The sequence below is a fragment of the Balaenoptera physalus genome, assembly GCF_965194825.1.
Source record: "Balaenoptera physalus genome assembly, chromosome: 6".
In the NCBI taxonomy this organism is placed as follows: domain Eukaryota; kingdom Metazoa; phylum Chordata; class Mammalia; order Artiodactyla; family Balaenopteridae; genus Balaenoptera; species Balaenoptera physalus.
The window spans coordinates 81008668-81024345 of record NC_138885.1 but is presented as its reverse complement, the minus strand read 5'-3'; the positions used below and the strand labels follow the sequence as shown (position 1 = coordinate 81024345).

General features: G+C 36.9%; 1 protein-coding gene across 1 annotated transcript in view; it reads left to right on the top strand.

Annotated features, from left to right (window-relative positions):
* Positions 1-15678, top strand: part of COL5A2 (collagen type V alpha 2 chain) — a 142575-nt gene that overhangs the window by 90576 nt on the left and 36321 nt on the right. The window contains exons 13-18 of the mRNA XM_082466954.1: positions 1931-1984; positions 2965-3018; positions 3932-3976; positions 4363-4416; positions 12727-12771; positions 13860-13913. Coding sequence (XP_082323080.1) covers positions 1931-1984; positions 2965-3018; positions 3932-3976; positions 4363-4416; positions 12727-12771; positions 13860-13913 — 306 coding nt within the window. The remainder of the gene's footprint in view (positions 1-1930; positions 1985-2964; positions 3019-3931; positions 3977-4362; positions 4417-12726; positions 12772-13859; positions 13914-15678) is intronic.

Genomic DNA, 15678 nt, shown 5'->3' with positions numbered 1-15678 from the left:
GTAAGGATTCTTTCGTTTCAAACACAAAACCAGTTCCCCAGTTCCCCGCTCTCTCTTTCCTTTCCTCCCCCATCAGCCTGAAAAGTCCATGCAGACAAAGACATGTGGTTTAGTCATTAGCACGGATGTCCACGTGAGCCAATCCAGGCTTGAACCTCCTGCCCTGCTACTCTCTTGCACCTATTCACAGCGTAGGCCCTCCACGGGGAGGAAACGTGCCCTGCCAACATGTCACAGATGCACTCTGTGAGTGCAATGCAACGATGTGTGATTGGGGTGTGATGACAGTCTTGGGTCAGCAGAATGAGAAAAATTTTATGAGCGCTAGTACATCTGGTTTATTTTCTTGTTATATTAAAGATATGTAATCATATGAGAATTCCCTTGCAGACCACAAAAACTCAAAAGTTAACTAATTATTTGAAATAACATAGCTCAGAAATTCCCCTATAGGCTTAGATGGATGTATACTGAGTTTCTGCTCAGGATGGAGGGGAGACGAATCTCAGTAAAGGGGAGCATTCCAGTGGAAAAACTTAAAGGGAGTTTTTGAAGTGAACGAATTCCTAAGTCAGGCTGTGTAAACAGAAGAATTAGTGGAACTTTATTTGTTCAGAGAGCATGGTTTGATGTGCCCTTACTATGATAACCCCCTAGAAAACACTACAGAAACATTTTCCCTGGAAGAGGTCGCAGAGGAATTATTGCTTTGCTTTTATCATACAAATTTCATTTATTGAGTTATTTATTCATTCAATTAACTTTAAGTCTATGATAATACAGAACAGAAGGATTTTGCTTGTTAGATTGTGCTAGTACAAGAGAAGTTCCTTAAGAAAGATTTAGGAAAAGCACCATGAATGTCAAGAAGATGAAAAAGATGATGAATGTTAAACCATTTCTTCATTCAGTTGTTTAGTCAATGCTTATTCTTGAATGCCCACTACTAAGGCATAAGGCTAAGTGCCAGGGATATGCAGATTAATAATAATAATTGATAATATTTGATAGCATCAGTCTGTGCTATCAAGGTGCTCAGTCTACTGGTGGCAGTATTAATAGCATTCAGTTCAAAACCTAATTAATGTAGTCAACCAGAATAAGTGAATAATTAAGTCACGGGGTCGTTATCTATTTTAAGAGGGTATGAGTAAAAAGTTTCAAGCATCATTTCAAAATAGTCATGCCGTTTGGATTTTATTTAGTGTTTGATTTCTATTTTTTTTTTATTTGATATGCTTAGGTGAAGGATGCATAGAATTAACAGAAATGAAGAAACTGAGTCAAGGAACCAACCCATTCTCTTCGTATTTCTTGACTTTCTTTTCTGTTGGATATTTCATTTTCTCAGTTTTTTAAACAATCACAAATCCACAAGCTTCTTCTGAACATTTTATTTAAAAAAATTTCTGATCACATTTTAATATAATCTTTCTAATCATATTCTGCTGCTAATACTTAGAAGTTCAGAAAAAATAAATCATATTGGTTTGCTACACATACATTTATTCTTCTACCACAAATAAAACACAATATAAAGGCGGGAAAACATAGTTTTCCTTAAGTTCTTCGGATTTTTTTCCTGTACCTTGAGCTACTTGATTCAGACACTGAGCAGGTTGACTCAGGTTTATTTTCTTGTTGTTTATTCTTTATTAATTATAATACAGTGATATAATTTGAAAATTTTAAAATGTCATCAAATCAATACCTGGCATTAATCCGTGTCTCTGTGTAAGACATGTTTCCATTTGCCTTGCTAATTTTTGATCACCTAGATGTATTTTGACAGGTAAAAATATACTTCTCCTTTTTTTCCTTAGGTTTGGTAGTGAAAAACTATGTACCAGATATTTTTTGGAAAAAAAAGTGTATTATGCAGTTAATGACTCTGAAATGCCTTATCTGTTTTTTTTTTTATCCTCAACAGGGAGCTCGAGGATTTCCTGGGGCTCCTGGTCTTCCAGGCCTGAAGGGTCACCGAGTAAGTTCAATCCTCTGTAATCCTTTTAGATACTGTGGCTTATAGAGTAGGGTCTGGGGAGCATTACCTTCAAAATCTTTACAATTCCATTTGTCAATTGCCCTTAACTGGCTGTGGTTGTAGTAGTCATCTGCAATTACCAAAATCACAATGCTTTGTTTTACATTTCATTTGATTCTATAAACAAATGTATTTTGAGTTCTTACTATGTAATACTGCGAATACTATGAATACTGTGCTATAAAAGAAAAAACAGTGATAAATGAGAAATGTCCATGACTCTCAGCTTCAGGCTAATGAGATTCAGTTAAGAAAACAGGCAATTACTATATAGTGGAATAAACGACACAATACTAAAAAGTGCACTAGATCACAGGGGGTGCCTAGCCAACTCAGCCCAACTCAGACATGGAAGTCTATAGAATGCTTCTCTCTTTATAACTCAGGATAATTAATATGCAACTATTATGTTACATACATATATAGAAATTACATATCTATCTATCTATCTGAAAGCATGGTTGATATTCACTCAGTGTACATTGACTGGCCTCTGTTTTGAGTGGTTGAGCTTATAATTAGAATGCTTGCTCCTATACTAGTTATTAAATATTTTGAACATCACTCCTGGATATAAACCATATTTTATAACTATATAAATTCTATAATTATTTGTTTTCTCTAAGGCCACCATAGGTTTTTTATTTGTTGCTATAAAATAAATTTCTATGAAGTCACAAAAATTTGAAAGGTGAGAACATTGCACATTGAAAACGTTATTTAAAGAGGGAAACCCTACTTTAATTTTCTTTGAATAGACTTTCAAAGAAGGTTGAGAATTTGGAAACATTTTGAGTAACAACTGTAAATCTGAGATCTGTTTTCATAAAGTACTTTCTGTAAGCTTATTTTTGGTTCTTCTTTTACATTTCTGAGGCTCAAAAAAGCAATAAAATACAAATTTATATTTTTCTTCTCAGGGACACAAAGGTCTTGAAGGCCCTAAAGGTGAACTTGGAGCAATCGGTTCCAAGGTAATTGTATAGTATCTCAATACAACCCCACTATAGCATTTCTGTTCTGCTTCAAGTCTAAAATTTTTTTCAGGACCACCTTAAATAGTTCTGGAGGAAAGAGGAGTATAAAAAATGAATAGTTAAGTAGATAAATTTAATAGATAAATATAATCTTTCATGGATGAGTGGCAATAGATTTAGCAGGATACACAACATGACTTAATTTTGCCACCAAGAACAGCCACCATGGCACTGGGTTTCTACCAATGTAGGATGGCTGTTATCTTTATATAAAGATGCACTATGAATCCACCCTCTAAAACACATTTACTCTTTTTTCTTCTTTAAAAATATCTGAGAGGTTTAGATGGTTCATTAGTCCCATTATTTAGTACCCTTTTAATTCTAGGGCCTCTTGGCCATCATTTCTTTCCCAAATTTATTTATGCTTCTAGAGGGAAAGAGGACATTCAGGAAGTGCAGATGACTTTTTAGTAGAAAGTACGATGAAATACATATGTGAAAAAGCATTTGGCTTTAAATTTGTCATTTCTAAGCTTCCTATAAGAGATCTTAAAGGAATATTACAGTCAATTTTAGCTTTGTAAAATTTTACTTGACCTAAAGTATTATCAGACATAGACAAATAATTAGTTTTTTAATTCTAATTAATGTGGCTAGGTGTGATAGTTCTATCAATCTTGCGTAAATCCCCAGTTTTATTTTAGACTTATTTCTGTAGAAACTAAATTTCCATTGTATTTTGAGAAAAGGTGTTACAGGAGAATTTTGAGGTCCTTCATTGAAAGTATACCTTTCAAATGCTCGCTTTGAAAAATAAAGCTTTAAAATAACACACACATGGAACAGAATGATATGAATATCAATTGAAGGTTTCCCATATTGTAATATGATCTCATTTTTGCTTTAGGGTGAAGCTGGCCCTACTGGTCCAATGGGTGCCATGGGTCCAATGGTACGTATCAATTTAATTCTTTGCTTTTTTAGATAATACTAAGAGAATGTTTAAATGAAAAAAAAAAAAGACCTAGAGCACATATGTTAGCTGGTGAAATAATCCTTTATTATCAGCTGAAAGGCAAGCACACTATAAGAATTGCCCCTTCAAATAGAAAAGGCTTCCTGCGTTACATTGTTTTTCTTATTTGTTGAATACCCTTATTCTTTTTCGGTACCCAGTGATCAAATCAGGATTATTGTAGATTTAGGCCATTAAAGCTAGGTTAAGTGAAATCTATTTAGGTCAATTATAATGGGTCTTGATTGATTTGAGTAGTGAAATCAAACTACCCTAGAAATTCAAGTAAGATGTTTCAAGAGATGTTTCTCTCTCATCTGCAGGGCCCAAGAGGAATGCCAGGAGAGAGAGGGAGACTTGGGCCACAGGGTGCTCCTGTAAGTATGTGTATTTCAACTCTCTCAAATGCTTTACTGAATATGCGTTTTAAATGAGAATGACATACTGGTTGCCTACTTTGTAATTTTTATACTTTTTATTTTGAAACAAATTTAAGTTTACAGAAAAGTTGTAAAAATAGAAGAGAGTTCCCATGTACCCTTGTACCCTATACCTACCTTCTGTTAAAGTTCCCATGTACCCTTGTACCCTATACCTACCTTCTGTTAAAGTTAACATCTTACATAACCAAAGTACATTTGTTGCCTACTTATTTTAATACAGAATTTAAGAAATAATAAAAACATTTAGCAGCATGGAGAATCATAGACTTTGGAATAGTAATCACATTATAATAACAGGTAATATTTATCAAGCACTTATTATCTGCCAAGCATTCTTCTAAATATCTTTATCTCTTGTTCATCACAATCCTAAAAGGTAAGTACTATGAATAAACCCTTTTAAAGATTAGAGTCTCCTGGTCATCTTCTCTTGATTGATTTTAATTGTATAGATTGAGAAATTCTCTTGCTGTCTGTCCATCTACCTTGAACCTGGAGGGGAGCGTTATTTTGTTCATTCTCATCACAGCTCTCTGAAAGTCGGGCTATACTTGCTAATATTTCAAAAACTTGCAGTTCATTATATTTCACCCACTTTTCTTTTGACAATTAAGGACTGCCATCTGGCCTCTGTTATTTTGATATCCTGTCATCCCCATTATAATTAAAATTCCCAGGTTTATAGCATCCCCTACTATTATCCCATAGAAGACAACCACCTTAGTGCTTCTCAATGGTACCAAAATCAGGGCCTTGATTCAGGAGAAGTGAGACCCTCTCACTAGGCCATTCTTAATCACTTACAGGCAGCGTCTCCTCTGGAAATGTAGAGAATATTGTAGAATATAGTCAGCTATTGCCTTATCCAGCCATACATATTATATCCAATCTACTGTGTTCACTTCTCTGTGCTTTATTCTACCATCTGCCCAGGCAGTTCCAGCATTTCTACTTCACTTAGTGTGTGCCATTGCTCTTTCCAAGTTTCTAAGAACTATTGTCCCTGTTAACAACATTTCCCAGGGTCTTTATCAGGGTGTTAAATATGTATTATGGGAGAGTGCTTCCAAATCATTAAAATTCTCCAGCTTTATATCCTGTCCCTCTTGATCCAGTACCTTCAGGACCTAATCCCATACATTCTTTCTTGGATTCTGCCTCTACATGATGTATAGGACTTATAGATTTTTTGGTGTATAGTCTCTTCACTCTTTTATCAGAAACAGCATTTCCTCAATGCAGTTATTCTGTGACTTGATGCTAGTTGTTGGTCTGGTGGCCAGGGGAGGAGCAGGTGGTGGTGGTGGTGGTGGTAGTGGCATATGTTGTCTGGTAAAGTAGAGGCCTTTGTTTCATCTTTAAGCAAGAGAGAAGTATAAGCTGTTAATGGTGGGAAGGACCACTTCTGTAGGCCCAGAGGCTTCAGGGTATTAGAGATTTCAAAGTTCTTAAGATATCCCAATGCCAAATTTCAAGGTCCCGTTCCCTCCAATCAAGGGCCCTGACCATGGCATAGCAGACTTTCCACATTTTAGAATTCAACCTTCTCAAGAGCACTTAAACCTTTATCATAAAGTCCTGGGCCTAATCTTCAACTTTTTCTTCCCTCTGGTTGTAGAAGATGACAATATTTTTAAATGCTGCTAAGAAGATTTATATTGATGATTAATTACCATCAGCCTTTCAGCATCTTTCTCCAATGGATTCACTCGACAAGACCCATGCAGTTCCATTAACTTTGTAATTGTTACATCCCCTAAACCTTCTCAAATGCCTGAGCTATTGCACCCATAGCCCATTCTCTTACACTTGTACCCTATCTGAGTTCACTACTGGAGACAATATTTACTACTGCATCACTACAGCATGCCAAGAGAAATCCATACCCTATCTATCGCCAGCTGGCCAGGGGGGAATCCAGCTTAAAAACTCCATTTTAGCATAGGCTTTCTTGACTACCTCTGGCACCAATGATATACGGGTCAATTTTCCAAGGAAATGGCATTAAAGCAGACTTGTGTGCAGGACATTTGTTTTCTGAGTGCTCTCAGAAACTACACCCTATGGGACTTCCCTGGCGGTGCAGTGGTTAAGAATCCGCCTGCCAAGAGGGCAGACAGCAAAAGCAAGAAGAACTATAATCCTGCAGCCTGTGGAACAAAAACCACATTCACAGAAAGATAGACAAGATGAAAAGGCAGAGGGCTATGTACCTGATGAAGGAACAAGATAAAACCCCAGAAAAACAACTAAGTGAAGTGGAGATAGGCAACCTTCCAGAAAAAGGATTCAGAATAATGATAGTGAAGATGATCCAGGACCTCGGAAAAAGAAGGAGGCAAAGATCGAGAAGATGCAAGAAATGTTTAACAAAGACCTAGAAGAATTAAAGAACAAACAAACAGAGATGAACAATACAATAACTGAAATGAAAACTACACTAGAAGGAATCAATAGCAGAATAACTGAGGCAGAAGAACAGAAAAGTGACCTGGAAGACAGAATGGTGGAATTCACTGCTGCTGAACAGAATAAAGAAAAAAGAATGAAAAGAAATGAAGACAGCCTAAGAGACCTCTGGGACAACATTAAATACAACAACATTTGCATTTTAGGGGTCCCAGAAGGAGAAGAGAGAGACAAAGGACCCGAGAAAATATTTGAAGAGATTATAGTAGAAAACTTCCCTAACATGGGAAGGGAAATAGCCACCCAAGTCCAGGAAGCGCAGAGAGTCCCATAGAGGACAAACCCAAGGAGAAACATGCCAAGACACATAATAATCAAATTGGCAAAATGTAAGACAAAGAAAAATTATTGAAAGCAGCAAGGGAAAAATGACAAATAACATACAAGGGAACTCCCATGAGGTTAACAGCTGATTTCTCAGCAGAAACTCTACAAGCCAGAAGGGAGTGGCATGACATACTTAAAGTGATGAAAGGGAAGAAGCTACAACCAAGATTACTCTACCCAGCAAGGATCTCATTCAGATTCAATGAAGAAATCAAAAGCTTTACAGACAAGCAAAAGCTAAGAGAATTCAGCACCACCAAACCAGCTCTACAACAAATGCTAAAGGAACTTCTCTAAGTGGGAAACACAAGAGAAGAAAAGGACCTACAAAAACAAACCCAAAACAATTAAGAAAATGGTCGTAGGAACATACATATCGATAATTACCTTAAACGTGAATGGATTAAATGCTCCAACCAAAAGACACAGGCTTGCTGAATGGATACAAAAAACAAGACCCATATATATGCTGTCTACAAGAGACCCACTTCAGACCTAGGGACACATACAGACTGAAAGTGAGGGGACGGAAAAAGATATTCCATGCCAATGGAAATCAAGAGAAAGCTGGAGTAGCAATACTCATATCAGATAAAATAGACTTTAAAATAAAGAATGTTACAAGAGACAAGGAAGGACACTACATAATGATCAAGGGATCAATCCAAGAAGAAGGTATAACAACTATAAAACTATATGCACCCAACATAGGAGCACCTCAATACATAAGTCAGCTGCTAAGAATTATAAAAGAGGAAATCGACAGTAACACAATAATAGTAGGGGACTTTAACACCTCACTTACACCAATGGACAGATCATCCAAAATGAAAATAAATAAGGAAACAGAACCTTTAAGTGACACAATAGACAAGATAGATTTAATTGATATTTATAGGACATTCCGTCCAAAAACAGCAGATTACACTTTCTTCTCAAGTGCACAGGGAACAGTCTCCAGGATAGATCGCATCGTAGGTCAGAAATCAAGCCTCAGTAAATTTTAGAAAATTGAAATCATATCAAACATCTTTTCTGACCACAATGCTATGAGATTACAAATGAATTACAGGAATAAAAACGTGAAAAACACAAACACATGGGGGAAAAACAATACGTTACTAAATAACCAAGAGATCACTGAAGAAATCAAAGAGGGAATCAAAAAATACCTAGAGACAAATGGCAATGAAAACACGACGATCCAAAACCTATGGGATGCAGCAAAAGCAGTTCTAAGAGGGAAGTTTATAGCTATACAAGCCTACCTCGAGAAACAAGAAAAATCTCAAGTAAACAATCTAACCTTACATCTAAAGGAACTAGAGAAAGAAGAACAAACAAAACCCAAAGTTAGCAGAAGGAAAGAAATCATAAAGATCAGAGCAGAAGTAAATGAAATAGAAACAAAGAAAACAATAGCAAAGATAAATAAAACTAAAAGCTGGTTCTTTGAGAAGATAAACAAAATTGATAAACCATTAGCCAGACTCATCAAGAAAAAGAGGGAGAGGACTCAAATCAATAAAATTAGAAATGAAAAAGGAGAAGTTACAACAGACACCACAGAAATACAAAGCATCCTAAGAGACTACTACAGCAACACTATGCCAATAAAATGGACAACCTGGAAGAAATGAACAAATTCTTAGAAAGGTATAACCTTCCAATACTGCACCAGGAAGAAATAGAAAATGTGAACAGACCAATCACAAGTAATGAAATTGAAACTGTGATTAAAAATCTTCCAACCAACAAAGTCCAGGACCAGATGGCTTCACAGGTGAATTCTATCAAACATTTAGAGAAGAGCTAACACCCATCCTTCTCAAACTCTTCCAAAAAATTGCAGAGGAAGGAACAATCCTCAGACCTATTCTATGAGGCCACCATCACCCTGATACCAAAACCAGACAAAGATACTACAAAAAAAGAAAATTACAGACCAATATCACTGAAGAATATAGACGCAAAAGTCCTCAACAAAATACTAGCAAACAGAATCCAACAACACATTAAAAGGATCATATACCATGATCAAGTGGGATTTATCTCAGGGTTGCAAGGATTCTTCAATATACGCAAATCAATCAATGTGATACACCATATTAACAAATTGAAGAAGAAAAACCATATGATCATCTCAATAGATGCAGAAAAAGGTTTTGACAAAATTCAACACCTATTTATGATAAAAACTCTCCAGAAAGTGGGCATAGAGGGAATCTACCTCAACATAATAAAGGCCATATACGACAAACCCACAGCAAACATCATTCTCAATGGTGAAAAACTGAAAGCATTTCCTCTAAGATCAGGAACAAGACAAGGATGTCCACTCTCACCACTATTATTCAACATAGTTTAGGAAGTCCTAGCCATGGCAATCAGAGAAGAAAAAGAAATAAAAGGAATCCAAATTGGAAAAGAACAAGTAAAACTGTCACTGTTTGCAGATGACATGATACTATACATAGAGAATCCTAAAGATGCCACCAGAAAACTACTAGAGCTAATCATTTTGGTAAAGTTGCAGGATACAAAATTAATGCACAGAAATCTCTTGCATTCCTATATACTAATGATGAGGAATCTGAAAGAGAAATTAAGGAAACTCTCCCATTTACCATTGCAACAAAAAGAATAAAATACCTAGGAATAAACCTACCTAGGGAGACAAAAGACCTGTATGCAGAAAACTGTAAGACACTGATGAAAGAAATTCAAGATGATACCAACAGATGAAGAGATATACCATGTTCTTGGATTGGATGAATCAATATTGTGAAAATGACTATACTATCCAAAGCAATCTACAGATTCAATGCAATCCCTATCAAATTACCAATGGCATTCTTTACAGAACTAGAACAAAAAATCTTAAAATTTGTATGGAGACACAAAAGACCCCGAATAGCCAAAGCAGTCTTGAGGGAAAAAAGCGGAGCTGTAGGAATCAGACTCCCTGCCTTCAGACTATACTACAAAGCTACATTAATCAAGACAATATGGTAGTGGCACAAAAACAGAAACATAGATCAATGGAACAAGATAGAAAGCCCAGAGATAAACCCACGCACCTATGGTCAGCTAATCTATAACAATGAAGGCAAGGATATACAATGGAGAAAAGACAGTCTCTTCAATAAGTGGTGCTGGGAAAACTGGACTGCTACATGCAAAAGAAGGACATTAGAACACTCCCTAACACCATACACAAAAATAAACTCAAAATGGATTAAAGACCTAAATGTAAGACCAGACACTATAAAACTCTTAGAGGAAAACGTAGGAAGAACACTCTTTGACATAAATCACAGCAAGATCTTTTTTGATCCACCTCCTAGAGTAATGGAAATAAAAACAAAAATAAACAAATGGGACCTAATGAAACTTCAAAGCTGTTGCACAGCAAAGGAAACGATAAACAAGACGAAAAGACAACCCTTAGAATGGGAGAAGATATTTGCAAACCAATCAACGGACAAAGGATTAATCTCCAAAATATATAAACAGCTCATGCAGCTCAATATCAAAAAAACAAACAACCCAATCCAAACGTGGGCAGAAGACCTAAATAGACATTTCTTCAAAGAAGACATACAGATGGCCAAGAAGCACATGAAAAACTGCTCAACATCACTAATTATTAGAGAAATGCAAATCAAAAGTACAATGAGGTATCACCTCACACCAGTTAGAAAGGGCATCATCAGAAAATCTACAAACAACAAATACTGGAGAGGGTGTGGAGAAAGGGGAACCCTCTTGCACTGTTGGTGAGAATGTAAATTGATACAGCCACTATGGAGAACAGTATGGAGGTTCCTTAAAAAACCAAAAATAGAATTACCATATGATCCAGCAATCCCACTACTGGGCATATACCCAGAGAAAACCATAATTCAAAAATACACATGCACCCCAATGTTCACTGCAGCACTATTTACAATAGCCAGGTCATGGAAGCAACCTAAATGCCCATCGACAGACGAATGGATAAAGAAGATGTGGTACATATATACAATGGAATATTACTCAGCCATAAAAATGAATGAAATTGGGTCATTTGTTGAGACGTGGATGGATCTAGAGACTGTCATACAGAGTGAAGTAAGTCAGAAAAAGAAAAACAAATATCTTATATTAACGCATATATGTGGAACCTAGAAAAATGGTACAGATGAACCGGTTTGCAGGGCAGAAATTGAGACACAGATGTAGAGAACAAATGTATGGACACCAAGGGGGGAAAGCGGCGGGGTGTGGGGGTGGGATGAATTTGGCGATTGAAATTGACATGTATACACTGATGTGTATAAAATTGATGACTAATAAGAATCTGCTGTAAAAATAAATAAATAAAATAAAATTCAAAAAAGAAAAAGAATCCACCTGGCAATGCAGAGGACATGGGTTCGAGCCCTCGTCTGGGAAGATCTCACATGCCGCGGAGCATCTAAGCCCGTGCACCACAGCTACTGAGCCTGCTCTTTAGAGCCCACGAGCCACAACTACTGAAGCCCGTACACCTAGAGCCTGTGCTCTGCAACAAGAGAAGCCACCACCATGAGAAGCCCGTGCACCACAACAAAGAATAGCCCCCGCTTGCAGCAACGAAGGCCCAACGCAGCCAAAAATAAATAAATTTATTTTTTAATAAAAGAAAGAAACTACACCTATGAAGAAATTAATAAAATAAGCAGGATTTGCCACAGGGAGAAATTAAACTGTGTTACATTTGCAACAGAGACCTCAATCTTCATAAGTCTTCCATTCCATGGGAACAGTGGAGCTGGGATGGCTCTTTGGACTGTTTTGAATGGGGGCTAATCCTTTGTACCACTGCATTGACCATGGAAGGGCATAACCTTGGGATAGCTAACTCCTTTCAGCAATTTGTGGGGAGGGTCTCAACTGTGAGCCATCACAGCTTACAACACTTCCAGCAGTGGTAGAATGATTACTTCTGTGCTGAAGGCGGATCTGGGTGACACCCGCAGCATTCACTACTACTTAATTTCCTTTGTGTGTGTGTGTGTGTGTGTACATGTGTGTGCACATGTGCTTTAGGTTTTTGTTTTACATGGAGCGCATTCCTTCCTCTGGGTTATTCTGGCTATTAAGAAGAGCCTGGTGTTCAAAGTTGCATTGTCTTTGAGCTCATTTGATAGAAGGTGACACGTTCAAGTAAAAAGAATCATTTTAATCAGTTTATATTTCCAGTCTTGATTTTTCTTTCTTATTGCTGTAAGGATAGATGTGCATATTGCTACTTTACCCATGTTGTATAAATGTGTATTTTTATTGCTATTAACCTAGGTAAAGTTGTCAGTTAACCTTAATATTCATTCTCCAATTTTTAACATAGAAATTTTTATAACGTAAATGAATTGTCAACAAATACTGTAGAAAATGCACTGTTATCTTGCCTCTTCTCCTAATTAGGGACAACGAGGTGCACATGGTATGCCTGGAAAACCTGGGCCAATGGTGAGTGTATTATTTTCATATTCATTCATTCATTTATTCATTCATTCTTCCATTTGTACATTCATTACCATTTACAAAGCACCTACTGTGTCCCAGGTGCTTGGAACAGAAAGGCAATAAACACATAGTACTTGTCTTTGAAACCTGCCCTATCAAAGAAGAGAGATATATCAATTGATATTGTAGCATAATGCTATTGCTAACTGCTGTAATAGGGAAAGCAACCTGAAGTATGGGAACCTACCAGTACTGACACCAGTAGTGAGACAAAGATGTCAAGAAAGACTTAGAGAGGTACAATTTTTAGCTTAGTCTTGAAAGATGAGTATACAAAAAGAACAAGAATACAGCATGGTCCGTACAATGGATAGGTGAAAAACACGATGAGCTCAGGGAAATATTCAGTACTAGGTGGGTAAATCAGATTTGAAATTACTTGCCCTTAAGATCTTTTCTCCCTTGTGACTCACAAAAAGGAAACAAACTATGGGAGGAAAAATAAGTGTAATTTAAAAGGGCTGTTATTTATGCAAAACTGATGGATTTAAAATACAGTCCTCAAAGAAGAATCAGGATAACCTAGAATGAAATTCCTCTTACACTCATTTCCTTTAAATCAGTGGTGTAGACTCTATTCATGCCTTCCCAAATGTAGTATAGTGACACATATTCACTCTTTATTAGCCTGAAAAAAATCACTCCAAAATATCCAGATGATTCTTAATCATCATTTTTATAAAGTGAAGTCCTAGATTTTGGTACAATGTGTAACTTTCTAAAAACTATCCTTATTACTTGGTTAACACAAAGAAAGTAATTTCTCTAGAAGCAATTGTTTCAAACAATTTGTGTTTGTGACTGACTCTCGTATGCTACAACTAGGAAATTCTGTTATGTTTAATACCACTGGACATGTCTTTTAGCACAATTTCATATCAATTTTGTAAGGTTCTTATGATAAAATTATATTATTATCTTTGTGATTTTAAAGTACTAAGTGGATTATTCTTATATGTCAAAGTACAGAATAAAAGATTTCATGTTAATTAAAATACATGTCTAATCATTTTTCTGGTTTCTTTTAATAGGGTCCTCTTGGGATACCTGGTTCCTCTGGTTTTCCAGGAAATCCTGGGATGAAGGTAAGATGTTACTATATTTAGCTCTTGATGACATGAATTACTTAAGTACCTGAATCCCAAAGTAAATAATGTCATTTCTTTCATTGAAGAGTGTGGAAGTCGCTCTTAACTAAGGAAAAGAGCCTAGCGTATTCTCAATGTCCATTATGGTAGAGGAAAAAAATAGAAAATGAAAAAAATGATATTATTATATAATAAATAATTAAAAGAGAATTACTTATAGTCATACACTTGTAGTATCAAAGAATCTGTTGCAATAGGACTCTAACACCAGACAGTTGTAACGGCTGTGAGGAATAAGAGTTTAATCTGAATTGGAACTCCATTCTTGGATACAGTGCCTGGCAGTAGTAAATAGCAGAATGTTCTAAACAATAGGAGAGTAAAATAAATCAGAGGTGGTCAAAAGGCCACACAGTATTGGCCTCCACTTCTGCCCCCCTTCTTCCCACCTCCACCCCTCAACCTACACAATCATTAATGGAACGTGTGGGGAGGCTATTTGGCTGTCCATGTGGGAATGGATTGAAGTATTCTGCTGGGATGATTTACATTTGTAGTGAGTCACAACTTGTTCTTTCTCTCAACACTTTGGATGATAAATCCATAGATTACAGTGGGAGGTTATTAAGATTATATTAGCTAAATTAGTGAATAAACTCAGAACACTACCTTCAAACTTTGAACAACACAATACGTTTGATTTTTCTCACACCCGGTTTTTCTTTGGCAATAATTTTCTTCATCTTGAAGAAGGGATTTGCTCACAAGATTCTGCTGTACAAAAATAACCGTGGCCAGTCACCTCACCTCTCTAAATCTTGTTTTCTCAAGGAATTTTATTGAAGATTAAGTGAGAAAATATGCAAACCCTTAGCATAGTGCCTGAGGCAGAGGATGCCCTCAGTACAGGCCCACGCTTCTTGTTAGTGGGGCCACTCAGATTGGATTTGAACTTCGAAACAAACAAACAAACAAACAAAATCTCTAGTTGACATTTCAAGTATTCTTTGAAATGTGAGAGTCATCAAGTCAAATTATTCTTTGGCTCTCTCTAACGCTGACTTTAAATTCTGTGCCACAGGGGTGTGGCTGCTTTATTTTAAAATGGTGCCCTCCGTTGGTTCACTAACCAGTCCCTGCGTTAACTGAGAACTCACTGTGAGCTCAGCCGAGTAGGACCTTCTTCAGTTCCCCTCTGTACCTGATCTGCTCCCTGAAGTCCTAAGTCTGCTGCCACTGACTCTGACCTTGGAGGGCCCAACCGCCCTGTGTACCTCAATCAAAATAGGCAAAATCCCTTCCCTCTCTCTCTCTGTGAGACTCTCCACCCTCACACCGAGCTCTGGCTAGAGAATTCAAGAAAGAATACTCACAATGCCCAGGACTCTCACTTAGCAGGAAGTGGTTTCTGCTCCTACTATGGCCTCTAGTTAAGACTTCACTAGCCATCATAGTTTATACAGTAGTTCACTCTGGATACTTCCCTCTCCTCCTGGGTTTTTCTAGTACGGGCTGTTGGCTACTGAAAACTCCTTAATAAAGTCAAACACCTCACAAAACTGTTTCAGAAATTGTTTCCCTGTCCTACCACCACCCCCAACATAAAGACCACCACCCCCGGTGTTTGTTTTTGGCCAAAATTCTGCCATACCTGTAATATTCTTCCAGGGTCTCTGGCTCTCTAGATGAAGAATAAACTTTCACGTCTAGCTCTTTGTATTTCAGTGAAGGATAATAGGGATTCCTTCTAGGATTTGATTTA